Below are 15877 nucleotides of genomic sequence, written 5' to 3'. Positions count from 1 at the left end.
AAAATTCTTCATTCGGCGGATCCGTCAAAAAAAACGGATCCGGTGGCATCCGTTCACATCAGTTAGGAACGGATCCGCTTTCTGCCTTTTTGACGGATTTTGACTGACACAAAAAACTGAAGTGTGAAAGAGGCCTAATATAGAATACAGTACTACAATGCAGGATGAGCTGTAAATGTTTTCCTAAGAATTTGGGAAAGCTATGAAATATTCTATAAAGGTCTGGTCTGTTACTTTTAGTTGTGCTGCACTTTATGTACATGCTCAGTAGTGACCAGCACTGTGGAGATGAATCTGTGCTGCACTTTATGCACATGCTCAGTAGTGACCAGCGCTGTGGAGATGAATCTGTGCTGCACTTTATGCACATGCTCAGTAGTGACCAGTGCTGTGGAGATGAATCTGTGCTGCACTTTATGCACATGCTCAGTAGTGACCAGGGCTGTGGAGATGAATCTGTGCTGCACTTTATGTACATGCTCAGTAGTGACCAGCGCTGTGGAGATGAATCTGTGCTGCACTTTATGCACATGCTCAGTAGTGACCAGGGCTGTGGAGATGAATCTGTGCTGCACTTTATGTACATGCTCAGTAGTGACCAGGGCTGTGGAGATGAATCTGTGCTGCACTTTATGTACATGCTCAGTAGTGACCAGGGCTGTGGAGATGAATCTGTGCTGCACTTTATGTACATGCTCAGTAGTGACCAGTGCTGTGGAGATGAATCTGTGCTGCACTTTATGTACATGCTCAGTAGTGACCAGGGCTGTGGAGATGAATCTATGCTGCACTTTATGTACATGCTCAGTAGTGACCAGGGCTGTGGAGATGAATCTGTGCTGCACTTTATGCACATGCTCAGTAGTGACCAGGGCTGTGGAGATGAATCTGTGCTGCACTTTATGTACATGCTCAGTAGTTACCAGGGCTGTGGAGATGAATCTGTGCTGCACTTTATGTACATGCTCAGTAGTGACCAGGGCTGTGGAGATGAATCTGTGCTGCACTTTATGTACATGCTCAGTAGTGACCAGCGCTGTGGAGATGAATCTGTGCTGCACTTTATGCACATGCTCAGTAGTGACCAGTACTGTGGAGATGAATTTGTGCTGCACTTTATCTTCATGCTCAGTAGTGACCAGTGCTGTGGAGATGAATCTGTGCTGCACTTTATGTGCATGCTCAGTAGTGACCAGTACTGTGGAGATGAATCTGTGCTGCACTTTATGTACATGCTCAGTAGTGACCAGTGCTGTGGAGTTGAATCTGTGCTGCACTTTATGTACATGCTCAGTAGTGACCAGTACTGTGGAGATGAATCTGTGCTGCACTTTATGTACATGCTCAGTAGTGACCAGCGCTGTGGAGATGAATCTGTGCTGCACTGTATGTACATGCTCAGTAGTGACCAGCGCTGTGGAGATGAATCTGTGCTGCACTTTATGCACATGCTCAGTAGTGACCAGTACTGTGGAGATGAATTTGTGCTGCACTTTATCTTCATGCTCAGTAGTGACCAGTGCTGTGGAGATGAATCTGTGCTGCACTTTATGTGCATGCTCAGTAGTGACCAGCGCTGTGGAGATGAATTTGTGCTGCACTTTATGTACATGCTCAGTAGTGACCAGTGCTGTGGAGATGAATCTATGCTGCACTTTATGTACATGCTCAGTAGTGACCAGTGCTGTGGAGATGAATCTGTGCTGCACTTTATGTACATGCTCAGTAGTGATCAGTGCTGTGGAGTTGAATCTGTGCTGCACTTTATGTACATGCTCAGTAGTGACCAGTACTGTGGAGATGAATCTGTGCTGCACTGTATGTACATGCTCAGTAGTGACCAGCGCTGTGGAGATGAATCTGTGCTGCACTTTATGAGGGAAATTGAGGGGTCGGAGGTTTGGCTTACTGACTTCACATCCCTGATCTACACACAGTTTTGGGTACTGCAGATTATCTCCTACTCTGAAATTCAAGTATTATTGGCACCATCAGAAAATTACCTACTGTTTATAGAGAGCCTGTCATTAAATCAATGCTGCCAGAATCACGGGCCGCAAACATCAGAGCCTGGCTGTGCGATTGCAGCCAAGTGCGTTTTATATGGACTGAAAAGCCACTCTCCACCATGTTCCAGTTGATTGACAGGTCTCTCCCTGTGTACACACACAGCTCTGCAGCACGAATATAATGACAGGCTCCATTAATAGATGTTTCCTTTCCACCCCAGTCACTTATGTGTCTACATGATACATTGATTAATAAGTTTCCTGCTTCCAGAGCAAATCACACTGTCATTGTCACGCGTGGCTGGACACAGCGCCTCCAGCAGGGCGGATTTAGATGACAAGCGTGACCCTGGATACACCGCCTCCAGTTGGGCGAATTTAAATAATAAAACGTGCAGCTGGATACGCCGCCTCCAACAGGCGAATTTCAGAAATACACGTATGTCTCGAAACCCCACCTCCAGTAAGGCGAATTTCAACAATAAAAGGGAAAACCTGGGTAACAATAACAATGGTGGCCCTGCGATAGGGAACGGAGAAATAGAGACCTCCTGCACTCCCCTGAGTCAGTGTCTCTACACTCCTAACGTTCCCTAGGCCGGTTCCGCACCGGGCGCCGATCAGGAACCTAAAATCCTGACTCGCCCTGCACCTAAACCCTCACTAGTGAAGTGGACGGTGCGGAAACTAATCCCACCACTGCACTAAAACACACATAAGGAAAAAAGACAAAACAGGGAAACACCACTTAGCTTTTCTCTGTTGCTTACGCTCCCAGCAACAGAGCCCACCACCTGCGTGCATCTTTTCCTCCGACCGGATCCAACACCATAGTGCAGCCTTGGAGCAAACAGAGTCCACCACCTGCGTGCAGCTGTCCTGAAACAGAGTCAAGCATATGAGTCCAGCTTTCCAGCAAAAAAGTCCAGCATCATGAGTGCAGCTCTACACCATAGCTGCCACTCCACCAAGCCATGCCAGCCCTCCTCGCAGACACCAAAGCTGCCACTCCTGGACTCGCACTGAGCTGCCCGGGACTCTCCTTCAGCTCCATCTTTCACCCAGGCTTGTTTGTAACTGAGGACTAATCACCAACAGTGATTGACACACCTGACACTCTCTTATAGAGCAATCACACCTGTTACATAATCACGTGCACTAAACCAAAGGAACCAGAGTGCAATGACCCTGACCACCACCGCGGCAAACTAGAACTGAAAACACCAGTGCAATGACCATAACGGCCACCGGGGGCAAAAAACAACTCCGAGCACACAGCTCAAGGGAAAAAAAGGTTACTTTGTGCATTTATCTGTCAGATCCAACCTGGATCATGACACACACTATATCTGAATACCTCGGCCCGGCCACAGTAGTTTTTTGGTGCCCTCATGCCAACCCTTCACCCAGTGGTACAAATGATCCGAGTGCATACAACCCTAGCTACAGGTTTATTAGCCGCCATGGCATCTCCAGTCACAGGCAGCACCATCTGCACGTCCTCATGTAGTATGCGGATTTGAGTCGCTTTCAATTTTCTTTCTAAAGCTATATTCATACGTTACATTTTTGCAGCAGTTTTTTGGTGTGGGGTTTTTTCCAGCCTGAATAGAAGCTGCGCTTTACAAATCCAACAAAAGCAAAGAGATTTCAGCCAAGTGATTTCTTGTTGCAGACTCATTTTGAGCACGGCAGGTCAATTCTTTCAGCGATTGGCAAAGTGCAAAAACGTTGAATAAATGCAGCATAACATTTATGCGGCGTCTCTGCAGCCTTTCAGGTGACTAAAACTGACTTTATTACCATGGACTATAGAGAAATCACAAATGTAATCTGCCTGAAAAACACGGCAACATAGCCTAAATCTCTATGCAGTGTTTTATACTGCCAAGAGGGAACGTTTTAGCAGCAGAAAAAAACTGCGGCAAAAATGTCAGGTGTAAACACACCCTAAAAGAGCTGCGTTACCTGCTAAATAGGCAGCAATTCCTAGAAAACTGCTGCGGCCAGTGACTGCTTCAGTGTTACAGTAGGAAACACTCCCTACTGTAAAAAGGTCCCTGTCTGGGGTTTAATACATACTGTATGTAATGAGAGATCCATAATGCTGGACAGACTCAAACGGATTCGCAGCGACAACTATCAGCACTAGAGAAAATGTCTGACTGGAACAATACAAGTGGGCACAGAAAGGCTGGCCTGCAAAAAGGAATCTCTGTATGAAAGAGCGCAACCCTGCAAAATGGGACAAAAAGTAGGGAAAAGCCCAGACTCGGGCACGGCCCTTGTAGCATAAACTCTGCGCAACAACATAAAATCAGAACAGCAGATCACACGCTACGGTAATAATCTATGGCGGCACAGTTCTCAGACACTAAGGACTAACCCATACCTCACCATTTTCCATGCACGAAAAAAACCCCAGACCGATTGATCTTTTAATCAGAGCTTGATCAGTTTTTCTCATAGACGGAGGTAAAACATGAAGAAAAAAAAAAAAAGTTTCTCACCGTCTCCTTTCTATCAGTCTGTGAAAAACTGGACTGCACTCAGATGTCATCCAAGTGTGCTCCAATTTTTCACAGACCCACAAACTTGCATTGACGATTTTTATCCGACCCCTGTATCAAAAATCGGACAAGTCTCTGCTTTGTCACAAGGAACACTCGATCCGGAAACAAAAAAACAAATACATGTGAACAGCCCAATATGTTATCATAGGTACGAGTGCTCTCCCTATATCCAAGTATAGGAGAAAACTGACATCTGAACGGGCCCTAAGGCTGGGGCCACTCAGCGACATTGGCCACAGGTTAAGGACTGCTCTATACTACTGAGATCTTTGGACACGCGAGTTGGCACCATGTCGCCCCAATCAAAGACACACACGTCAGATATAGAGATGACCTGACAATTGTCAATCAGTAAAGAAGGCTACTTTCTCGCATTTCGACATTGTGCCAAAATAAAAAAAAAAATAAAAAAAGATTTTCCCCCAAAATATTTTCAATGAAAATACAGTTTAGAAAAACTCCAATACATGTGTGAATAAACCCCTAAGATGTGATCAGCAACCCCACAGCTCTTACTATCCACAGTACATGGGCGTTTCTAAATTCTGCTGTTATTTTTATAAATCAGTCATGGTTACACATCTGCACATGCAGAAATATTCATCTGCACGTAAGAGGCAACAAAGCGCATAAAACCACATTTCCCAGAATCGGGCATAGGCTGCTTTAATAATGTGGCCGTCGGCTTTCCCACGTCTTCTCTGCTCAAAGACGACACATTTTAGGACAAGAATACATTGAGATCTAAGGGTCAGCTCCGGGTTCTCATTGTAAAGGATATGCTTTGGTTCTTTCAGTAATGAAGTCTTGAGTCTCATCGTGTTGAAATTCTAATGTGTCCGGAAATAAAACGTAGACCACCTACAAGGAGACAAGAAAAGGGAGAGGTAACTGCGGAAGCCTCCAGATAATGGCACAAGGACCATACACAAAAAAGTGGCAGTGCAGTCTCCATACAAGAAAGGTCATATTGCCTATGTGTCTACATTGACCTTGAAAGGTTGTCCGGTCGTCTGATAAGAGTCTGCAGTCACTCCATGACTGCAGACTTCTGAATCCTGACAGCGTGCACTGTGCACATGGTCAGGATTCCCCAGGACAGCAACTATCGCTTTATTCACAAATCAGAATTTCATGCCAAAACCAGGATCGTCTCCAAAACACAGCACAAGTGTCAGTCTTTCACTTATAGTTTTTCCTTGGACGTTCCACTTCTGGCTTTGACATACAAACATTGATGCAAAATAATGAGGTGTGAATGAGGCCAGAGTGCGGGCGATCATATGACTTAGGCCGGGGTCACACTAACCGACGCAAAATAAGGTCAGTATTTTACATGTGTACTACGGATGACAGACCCCTAAACAGTGCTCCGTATGTCATCCGTAATCAAGGTGTGGTCGCGTATTTTGCGCATGTCAGCATCCGTATGTAATCCGTATGGCATCCGTATGGTGAGATTTTCTCGCCGCCTTGCAAAATGGACATATAATGGAGCCCTATGCCTGGGTTTATAACACAAACCAAAGAATAGATATAGACACATAGAATGCATATATATGTGTGTATTCTATGTGTCTATATCTATTCTTTCGTTTCTTTATTAAACCTGTCAGTGTGAGTTTACTGTATAGCGCACTGAATTGCCGGCTTTGCTAAAAGACACCTGGTGCGTATTTCTCGCAAGTCACACGTCTGGTCCGTGTGTAATGCGTATTTTTTGCGCACCCATAGACTTGAATTGGCGTACTACAGCCGTAGTACACTGATAATCGCAGCATGCTGCGATTGGCACGGACCGTAGGATACAGATGAGAAATATACGCCTGGTGCGAGAGACCCCATAGAGAATCATTGGTCCGTGTGTAATGCGTGCTTTTAGCGCCTCTCACTCGGCCGTATTCCTCGCCAGTGTGACCCCGGCCTACGTATGCAGATCAGTAAGCCGCCATGTGGTGACAACTCTACTAGATGTGCTCAGATTTTCCCATTTCACTAGTGTTCAGAGAAAGCGTCTAGTAGAAACATGGCCGGAAGTCTGGAAATCGCCTGCTCTCATTAGAAGTCGCGGTGAATCCTGACAATGTGGACACCGCACTGCAGCCTTATCAGAAGACCAGACAAACCCTTAAATAAGAGATACTGGACCCTGATGGATTTGGCGCTGATAGATATACGGTTAGAAAAAGAGGAATATTCAGCTCATCCACATCTGGTTGGACACACGGCTGCTTGCAAGCAGTGGAGAAGCAAAAGGAAACAACCAAACCCAGCAACCAAAATTAATTAAAACAAGGAATTTATTTCTTCAAGCTGAGGCTTCTTCAGTAGAGATGGGTGGACACCTGGATGTTCGGGTCCGGCTGAACAGTAACAGAAGGTTCGGGTAACAAAACAGTACCCGGACCCCATTCACTTGAATGGGGGGCCAGAACATCCAGGGTTTGCTACGCTGTCATGTGCACCACTTCCTGGTGAAGTCCATGTTTGGTGTCGGCACCAAAACAGTAGGTGTTCAGCACGGACGCCGATCTTTACAGTTCAGGTTTGCCCATCTCTAGTCTTTAGAAATCCATGATCATCAGTCTGATATCGGATCACAATGTACGGGCAGTGCGTCTCCAAAGCCCGAGCGACACAGCTGTACACTACAATGTGCATAAACATACAATGCATGTACGCAAGCCCATAGGTGGCTACATAACATATAATGAATGCGCACTAGCCCATAGGTGGCCACAAGACACAATACATGGGACACTAGCCCATAGGTGGCCACAGGACATATAATACATGGGACACTAGCCCATAGGTGGCTACATTACATATAATGCATGGGCACAAGACACATAATACATGGGATACTAGCCCATAGGTGACCACAGGACATATAATACATGGGACACTAGCCCATAGATGGCCACAGGACATATAATACATGGGACACTAGCCCATAGGTGGCCACAGGACATATAATACATGGGACACTAGCCCATAGGTGGCCACAGAATGCATAATACATGGACATTAGCCCATAGGTGGCCACAGGACATATAATACATGGACACTAGCCCATAGGTGGCCACAGGACACATAATACATGGACACTAGCCCATAGGTGGCCACAGGACATATAATACATGGGACACTAGCCCATAGGTGGCCACAGAATGCATAATACATGGACATTAGCCCATAGGTGGCCACAGGACATATAATACATGGACACTAGCCCATAGGTGGCCACAGGACACATAATACATGGACACTAGCCCATAGGTGGCCACAGGACATATAATACATGGGACACTAGCCCATAGATGGCCACAAGACATATAATACATGGGACACTAGCCCATATGTGGCCACAGGACACATAATACATGGACACTAGCCCATAGGTGGCCACAGGACACATAATACATGGGCACTAGCCCATAGGTGGCCACAGGACACATAATACATGGGACACTAGCCCATAGGTGGCCACAGCACACATAATACATGGGACACTAGCCCATAGGTGGCCAAAGGACACATAATACATGGACACTAGCCCATAGATGGCCACGGGACATATAATACATGGACACTAGCCCATAGATGGCCACCGGACATATAATACATGGGACACTAGCCCATAGGTGGCCACATGACACATAATACATGGGACACTAGCCCATAGGTGGCCACAGGACGCATAATACATGGGACACTAGCCCATAGGAGGCCACAGGACACATAATACATGGGCACTAGCCCATAGGTGGCCAAAGGACACATAATACATGGACACTAGCCCATAGATGGCCACCGGACATATAATACATGGGACACTAGCCCATAGGTGGCCACAGGACACATAATACATGGACACTAGCCCATAGGTGGCCACAGGACATATAATACATGGGACACTAGCCCATAGGTGGTCACAGGACGCATAATACATGGACACTAGCCCATAGGTGGCCACAGGACACACAATACATGGACACTAGCCCATAGGTGGCCACAGGACACAATACATGGGCACTAGCCCATAGGAGGCCACAGGACATATAATACATGGGACACTAGCCCATAGGTGGCCACAGGACATATAATACATGGGACACCACTAGCCCATAGGTGGCCACAGGACATATAATACATGGGACACCACTAGCCCATAGGTGGCCACAGGACATATAATACATGGGACACTAGCCCATAGGTGGCCACAGGACGCATAATACATGGACACTAGCCCATAGGTGGCCACAGGACACTCAATACATGGACACTAGCCCATAGGTGGCCACAGGACGCATAATAAACGGACACTAGCTCATAGGTGGCCACAGGACATATACTATGTAGTAACACATGATGCATGTACGGTTTGTAGCCGTCACCTCTCCGTGGTTCGTACACGATGAGACCTTTCTCCCCGGTGCAGTCTCCGTTAGGCTCTCCCTCAAGCTTTGTGGCCGCGTTCCGTCTCCATGGTAACCTATCGCGAGATTTAGCTTTTACCACAAGGGATGTTGAGGATAGTCTGGAGAGATGAGATCCCGTCACTCCATGACGATGGAAAAAGCGAGAAGCGGTGCGTGGTCTGAATCCTGGGAAGAGAGCGCTTTATCCGTATATCCCAAGTGGAAAACGAGAACGGCCTAGGTTTCCGCCATATTTGGTGTTGGCAGAATGTGCGTGGAGTTTTCTAAAGCAAGTGATAAATGGAGTTAGGCTCCATGACAGAGTCTTCCCTCAAGTTAACCCCACCCTTATGTCCGGCTGCCGACCTCAGCGGGCACTACAGCCGTTGTGTACTTTATAATATGTGACACACTTGACAGATACAAAAATGGCCGCCAGTGGTGCCCTCAGATTAGTCAGGTGATCTAACACTGACCAATCAACGCTTCTAAACGGTAAAGCAGTGAGACCCCGCCTCCTAGGCGGTCTTGGTATAACCCTGCCTCTAATAGGCGTCACTTTTCGTTGCTTCGCAACCTAAAATCCCGCCTCCTCAAGCCGCCTTGTAGTTCAGTTCTCGTCCGTTACTTACTAATTACCGCCCGTTGTGGCGTGTTGCGCTCATTACACCCCCCAGGACCGTGCGGAGCAGACGGCCCGCTGTGGCGTCACTAGCTTTCTGCTGCTGCTTCTCTTTGGAAAATGGCAGACGGCCCCATTTTTTTTTCAAATCTGAGTAGGCTCCCAGCATGCACTGCGCGTTTGTAACGAACTTCGGCTGGAGTTTAGATTTTGGGCGCCATTTTCGAGTGGAGTAGCTGAGAGGCGAGAGCTGAGCATCCCGCGGAATTACTGCTCCTGCGCCGGAAAAAGCGCTCGGCAGCCGCAGAAACAGCGCGAAAAATCGCCAAAAAATTCCTGCAAGCTGCTAGGGAGCCGGGGGCGCGGCTGAGGCGGACTCTGAGGTGATTCTCCGCACACTTTGGGGATTTTTAATTTTAGCGGGATGAAGGTGAGAAGCCGGTGACAGGCGGCGGAGAGGGAGTGTGCAGAGCTGTCACCACCGCGGAGCCCGAGGGTGTGCCCGGACTGACAACTACTGGACAGCGGCCCCCTGTACCGGCGTGTCCCCTCCGCTGTGTGCCGGGCCATGGAGTGTCACTGCACATGGGGGAGTGGGGTCCCTGGGTATGGAGTGTCACTGCATATGGGGGAGTGGGGTCACTGGGTATGGAGGTGTCACTGCATACGGGGAGTGGGGTCACTGGCTATGGAGTGTCACTGCATACGGGGGAGTGGGGTCACTGGCTATGGAGTGTCACTGCATACGGGGGAGTGGGGTCACTGGCTATGGAGTGTCACTGCATACGGGGGAGTTCGGTCACTGGCTATGTAGTGTCTGCATACGGGGGAGTGGGGTCACTGGCTATGGAGTGTCACTGCATACGGGGGAGTGGGGTCACTGGCTATGGAGTGTCACTGCATATTTGTTAGAGTGGGGGTCACTGGGTATGGAGTGCCACTGCATACGGGGGAGTGGGGTCACTGGGTATGGAGTGTCACTGCATACGGGGGAGTGGGGTCACTGGGTATGGAGTGGCACTGCATGCGAGGGAGTGGGGTCACTGGGTATGGAGTGTCACTGCATATGGGGGAGTGGGGGTCACTGGGTATGGAGTGTCACTGCATATGGGGAGTGGGGGTCACTGGGTATGGAGTGTCACTGCATACGGGGGAGTGGGGGTCACTGGGTATGGAGTGTCACTGCATACTGGGGAGTGGGGGTCACTGGGTATGGAGTGTCACTGCATACTGGGGAGTGGGGGTCACTGGGTATGGAGTGGCACTGCATGCGAGGGAGTGGGGTCACTGGGTATGGAGTGGCACTGCATATGGGGGAGTGGGGTCACTGGGTATGGAGGTGTCACTGCATACGGGGAGTGGGGTCACTGGCTATGGAGTGTCACTGCATACGGGGAGTGGGGTCACTGGCTATGGAGTGTCACTGCATACGGGGGAGTGGGGTCACTGGCTATGGAGTGTCACTGCATACGGGGGAGTGGGGTCACTGGCTATGGAGTGTCACTGCATACGGGGGAGTTCGGTCACTGGCTATGTAGTGTCTGCATACGGGGGAGTGGGGTCACTGGCTATGGAGTGTCACTGCATACGGGGGAGTGGGGTCACTGGCTATGGAGTGTCACTGCATATTTGTTAGAGTGGGGGTCACTGGGTATGGAGTGTCACTGCATACGGGGGAGTGGGGTCACTGGGTATGGAGTGTCACTGCATACGGGGGAGTGGGGTCACTGGGTATGGAGTGGCACTGCATGCGAGGGAGTGGGGTCACTGGGTATGGAGTGTCACTGCATATGGGGGAGTGGGGGTCACTGGGTATGGAGTGTCACTGCATATGGGGAGTGGGGGTCACTGGGTATGGAGTGTCACTGCATACGGGGGAGTGGGGGTCACTGGGTATGGAGTGTCACTGCGTATGGTGATGTGGTGGGGGGGTCACTGCGTATGGTGATGTGGTGGGGGGGTCACTGCGTATGGTGATGTGGTGGGGGGGTCACTGCGTATGGTGATGTGGTGGGGGGGTCACTGCGTATGGTGATGTGGTGGGGGGGTCACTGCGTATGGTGATGTGGTGGGGGGGTCACTGCGTATGGTGATGTGGTGGGGGGGTCACTGCGTATGGTGATGTGGTGGGGGGGTCACTGCGTATGGTGATGTGGTGGGGGGGTCACTGCGTATGGTGATGTGGTGGGGGGGTCACTGCGTATGGTGATGTGGTGGGGGGGTCACTGCGTATGGTGATGTGGTGGGGGGGTCACTGCGTATGGTGATGTGGTGGGGGGGTCACTGCGTATGGTGATGTGGTGGGGGGGTCACTGCGTATGGTGATGTGGTGGGGGGGTCACTGCGTGTGGTGATGTGGTGGGGGGGTCACTGCGTGTGGTGATGTGGTGGGGGGGTCACTGCGTGTGGTGATGTGGTGGGGGGGTCACTGCGTGTGGTGGGGGGGTCACTGCGTGTGGTGGGGGGGTCACTGCGTGTGGTGATGTGGTGGGGGGGTCACTGCGTGTGGTGGGGGGGTCACTGCGTATGGTGATGTGGTGGGGGGGTCACTGCGTGTGGTGGGGGGTCACTGCGTATGGCGATGTGGTGGGGGGGTCACTGCGTGTGGTGGGGGGGTCACTGCGTGTGGTGGGGGGGTCACTGCGTATGGCGATGTGGTGGGGGGGTCACTGCGTATGGCGATGTGGTGGTGGTGGTGGGGGGGGTCACTGCGTATGGTGCTGGGGGTCACTGCGTATGATGATATGAGGTAGGTTTGCTGAGCTGCGAAAGCTTAATAAAAACACAACGACCTCTTATCCTGTGTAAATTTGTACATATTACTATGGCACCAACATATTCAGCAGCCGCTTGTAGTAGAGGAAGGAAAGTTACTACAGATCTGGTGTCAGGCAGGACTACAGCTCCTGTCCTCTATAACAGATCTGGTGTCAGGCAGGACTACAGCTCCTATCAGGGCTGTGGAGTCGGTAAGCCAAACCTGCGACTCCGACTCCTCAATTTCCCTTACACCGACTCCACGACTCCGACTCCCACACATATTGCTTATATTTATGTGAAAAATTTATTGTAGTACAATGTGAACCTCAGACATTTAATCATTTTTATGATCCCATAATCAAGATATTTAGATAGAACAGAATATATATTGGTGTACTACCCGGTTTTCATTCTTTTTGGTACAGATACGATATGGATAAATGGATAGATAGAGCAGATTTCTAATCTGCTTTTGCTATTGAAAACATTATCTATGAGCTCAAAAACCTTTCAGGTGATGCGGTTTTTTAAATAGATGATCAGCTTTTGCAGCTGAAAAACGTATCCTCAAAAAACACAGGAAAAACGCTGTGTGTGAATGTAGCCTTAGATCAGGAATAGAACAGCCATTTATAGGACATTTCATAACTTTCCCAAATTCCTATGAAAAAATATTCAGCACATCCTGCATTGAATTACTGTACCCAATTTATTATATATTTTAGGAGTCGGAGTCGGTCCATTTTATACCGACTCCAACTCCGACTCCACCAAAATGAGCTCCGACTCAGACTCCACAGCCCTGGCTCCTATCATCTGTAACAGATCTGGTGTCAGGCAGGACTACAGCTCCTATCATCTGTAACAGATCTGGTGTCAGGCAGGACTACAGCTCCTATCATCTGTAACAGATCTGGTGTCAGGCAGGACTACAGCTCCTATCATCTGTAACAGATCTGGTGTCAGGCAGGACTACAGCTCCTATCATCTGTAACAGATCTGGTGTCAGGCAGGACTACAGCTCCTATCATCTGTAACAGATCTGGTGTCAGGCAGGACTACAGCTCCTATCATCTGTAACAGATCTGGTGTCAGGCAGGACTACAGCTCCTATCATCTGTAACAGATCTGGTGTCAGGCAGGACTACAGCTCCTATCATCTGTAACAGATCTAGTGTCAGGCAGGACTACAGCTCCTATCCTCTGTAAGGGTATGTGCACACTTTGCGGTTTCTGCTGCGTTTCTGCAGCAACGCAGCAGATTTTGCTGCGTTGTACAGTACCTTTATTTCCTATGGAAATTAAAAAAAAGCTGCACATGCTGCGTTTTTTTCCGCGCGGTTTTGCTGCGGTTTTCAAAACGCAGCATGTCAATTGTTTGGTGCAGAAACGCAGTTTTACACCTCATCCATTATAAGGCTGTGTGCACACGGTTTCTGCTGCGTTTCCGCAGCGGTTTTGCCGCTGCGGAAACGCAGCAGTTCCGCTGACCAAGTACAGTACAATGAAACCCTATGGGGTTTCAAAAATGCTGTGCTGACGGTGCGGTTTTTTCCGCGCGGTTTTCCTGCGGTTTACAAACCGCAGCATGTCAATTGTTTGTGCGGTTTCCGCAGCGGTTTCATACCTCTACCATAGTAGAGGTGTGAAACCGCAGACCAAAACGCAGGAAAACCGCAGGTCACTTTACCTGCGTTTCCGCGCGGAAAAAACCGCAGCGGAATCCACAAAGTGTGCGCATAGCCTGAGGTGTAAACCGCAGGGCAAAACCACAGAAAAAATGGTTTGTCCTGCGGTTTTCCCTACAAAATCCGCAGAGACAAAAAACTGTGTGCACATGATCTGGTGTCAAGCAGGACTACAGCTCCTATCATCTGTAACAGATCTGGTATCAAGCAGGACTACAGCTCCTATCATCTGTAACAGATCTGGTGTCAGGCAGGACTACAGCTCCTATCATACATGTATAACAGGTCTAATGCCGGGGTGGGCTCCAGCTCTTCTGGTGTATAACAGATCTGATATTTCTGTAGTGATTCGCCTTGTCTTTTGGCCTCAGATCACCCTCATCATGCCACCGAAAAAGACCAAATCGTCCACAGCTGCGGCCAAGCAGCCCACAGAGAGTGCCCTGGATGAGAGTGGCACAGCCCTGCCTGCTCCTGAGGCAGAAGCCCCAGCGGAGGATGGGAGACCGGCAGCGCAAGGTATGGGATGCCAGCGAGCAGCACCGCGATCAGCAATGGTTGGGCATCGTATTCCATCGCCACTTGTCGGGGATGCCTCCTGTGGCCGCGGTGTTTGGAGAGACGCGCTGGCCGCGGAGGGGGCGCCTTTGTGTGAGCGGCGCTGGGACGGTGACAGGCACTTAACCGCTTGTTTGCCGGGCTGCACGCGGCTGTCAGAGAAGTTGCTGCGGCTGCTCTGTATTGTTCGCGTTTCTAATGACTTGGTAGCTACGATCTTATGGATCGGGGACAGGACTCATCCATAGAAGTTTTCTCGTTGTGCAGAATCCCCCTGGGAGGGGTGGGGGAAGAGGAAGGGCGGTCATCGAGGAGTACAACCTGTATGCCATTCACTGCCGCTATCTTTTGGCTGCAGTCTATTAAGTTACTGGCTGAATCCCCCTTTTTTCTGTGTTTTAGAGACTGCTAGCGAGGTGGTGGATAATAGAAGTTTAGAGGAGATTGTGAGTAGCATCCCTCCTCCCCCACCTCCAGCAATGGCCAATGAAGCTGGAGCGCCTCGTCTCATGATAACCCATATTGTAAACCAGAACTTCAAATCGTATGCTGGAGAACGCGTTCTGGGGCCTTTCCATAAGGTAAGAGCTCTTATTAGTGTGTGGAAACATCTGCATGTAATTCTGTACTCCACAGTAGTTTCCTTGGCAGAAGGAGTGATGACTTGGTTATAAAAAGGTATAATGAGCATAAGAATATCATGTAATAAAGATGCGTATCTCTGCTCACATGCTGATTTTGTTTGTGCAGCGCTTTTCCTGTATTATTGGGCCCAATGGCAGTGGAAAATCCAACGTGATTGACTCCATGCTCTTTGTTTTTGGCTATCGAGCACAAAAAATAAGATCCAAAAAGCTGTCGGTGTTGATCCATAATTCAGACGAACATACAGATATTCAGAGCTGTACAGTGGAAGTGCACTTCCAGACAATCGTAGACAAGGTAAGGCTCCGTTGGCTGCATGATTTTTCATAGTTGTGATAATCTCGCACTTTTCAATTAATATCCATATTTGCTTGTAGTTTGCCTTTTTTTCTGTGTGATGTAATCAGTCTTTGTCCGTGACTTAGTTTCTATTGCGGCCTTGCTTTGTAATTTTCTAATTACTTTAATAGTAAATGGACGGACTTTGTATTTTATGTTCTATTTTTATTCTCCTCCCAGCTCTTGTTTTGTTTGCTTCCGGTTTGCATGCCGATATTGTATTCTATTGTCCAATGCCTTTTGTTATATCGAGTACTTTATG

The 15877-nt window shown here is 48.9% G+C and overlaps 2 protein-coding genes across 4 annotated transcripts in view; one reads left to right on the top strand and one right to left on the bottom strand.

The window, feature by feature from the left end:
• Positions 1 to 9444, bottom strand: part of IFT80 (intraflagellar transport 80) — a 188819-nt gene extending 179375 nt beyond the window's left edge. For 2 of the 3 annotated variants that reach the window (XM_073578970.1, XM_073578969.1), the window contains exons 1-2: positions 8980 to 9444; positions 5365 to 5443 (exon numbers count right to left, since the gene is read on the bottom strand). In XM_073578970.1, coding sequence (XP_073435071.1) covers positions 5365 to 5400 — 36 coding nt within the window. In that variant the 5' untranslated portion in view covers positions 5401 to 5443; positions 8980 to 9444. The remainder of the gene's footprint in view (positions 1 to 5364; positions 5444 to 8979) is intronic. The other variant, XM_073578968.1, reaches the window with a different exon arrangement.
• Positions 9445 to 9657: 213 nt separating this feature from the next.
• SMC4 (structural maintenance of chromosomes 4) overlaps positions 9658 to 15877 on the top strand; it is a 164083-nt gene continuing 157863 nt past the window's right edge. The window contains exons 1-4 of the mRNA XM_073578967.1: positions 9658 to 10008; positions 14445 to 14592; positions 15034 to 15212; positions 15382 to 15573. Coding sequence (XP_073435068.1) covers positions 14457 to 14592; positions 15034 to 15212; positions 15382 to 15573 — 507 coding nt within the window. The 5' untranslated portion in view covers positions 9658 to 10008; positions 14445 to 14456. The remainder of the gene's footprint in view (positions 10009 to 14444; positions 14593 to 15033; positions 15213 to 15381; positions 15574 to 15877) is intronic.

Source organism: Dendrobates tinctorius, unplaced genomic scaffold (genome assembly GCF_039654945.1).
Source record: "Dendrobates tinctorius isolate UK_male_01 unplaced genomic scaffold, ASM3965494v1 ptg000060l, whole genome shotgun sequence".
Taxonomy (NCBI): domain Eukaryota; kingdom Metazoa; phylum Chordata; class Amphibia; order Anura; family Dendrobatidae; genus Dendrobates; species Dendrobates tinctorius.
The sequence above is the reverse complement of the archived record's forward strand: the minus strand, read 5'-3'. Positions and strand labels throughout refer to the sequence as shown.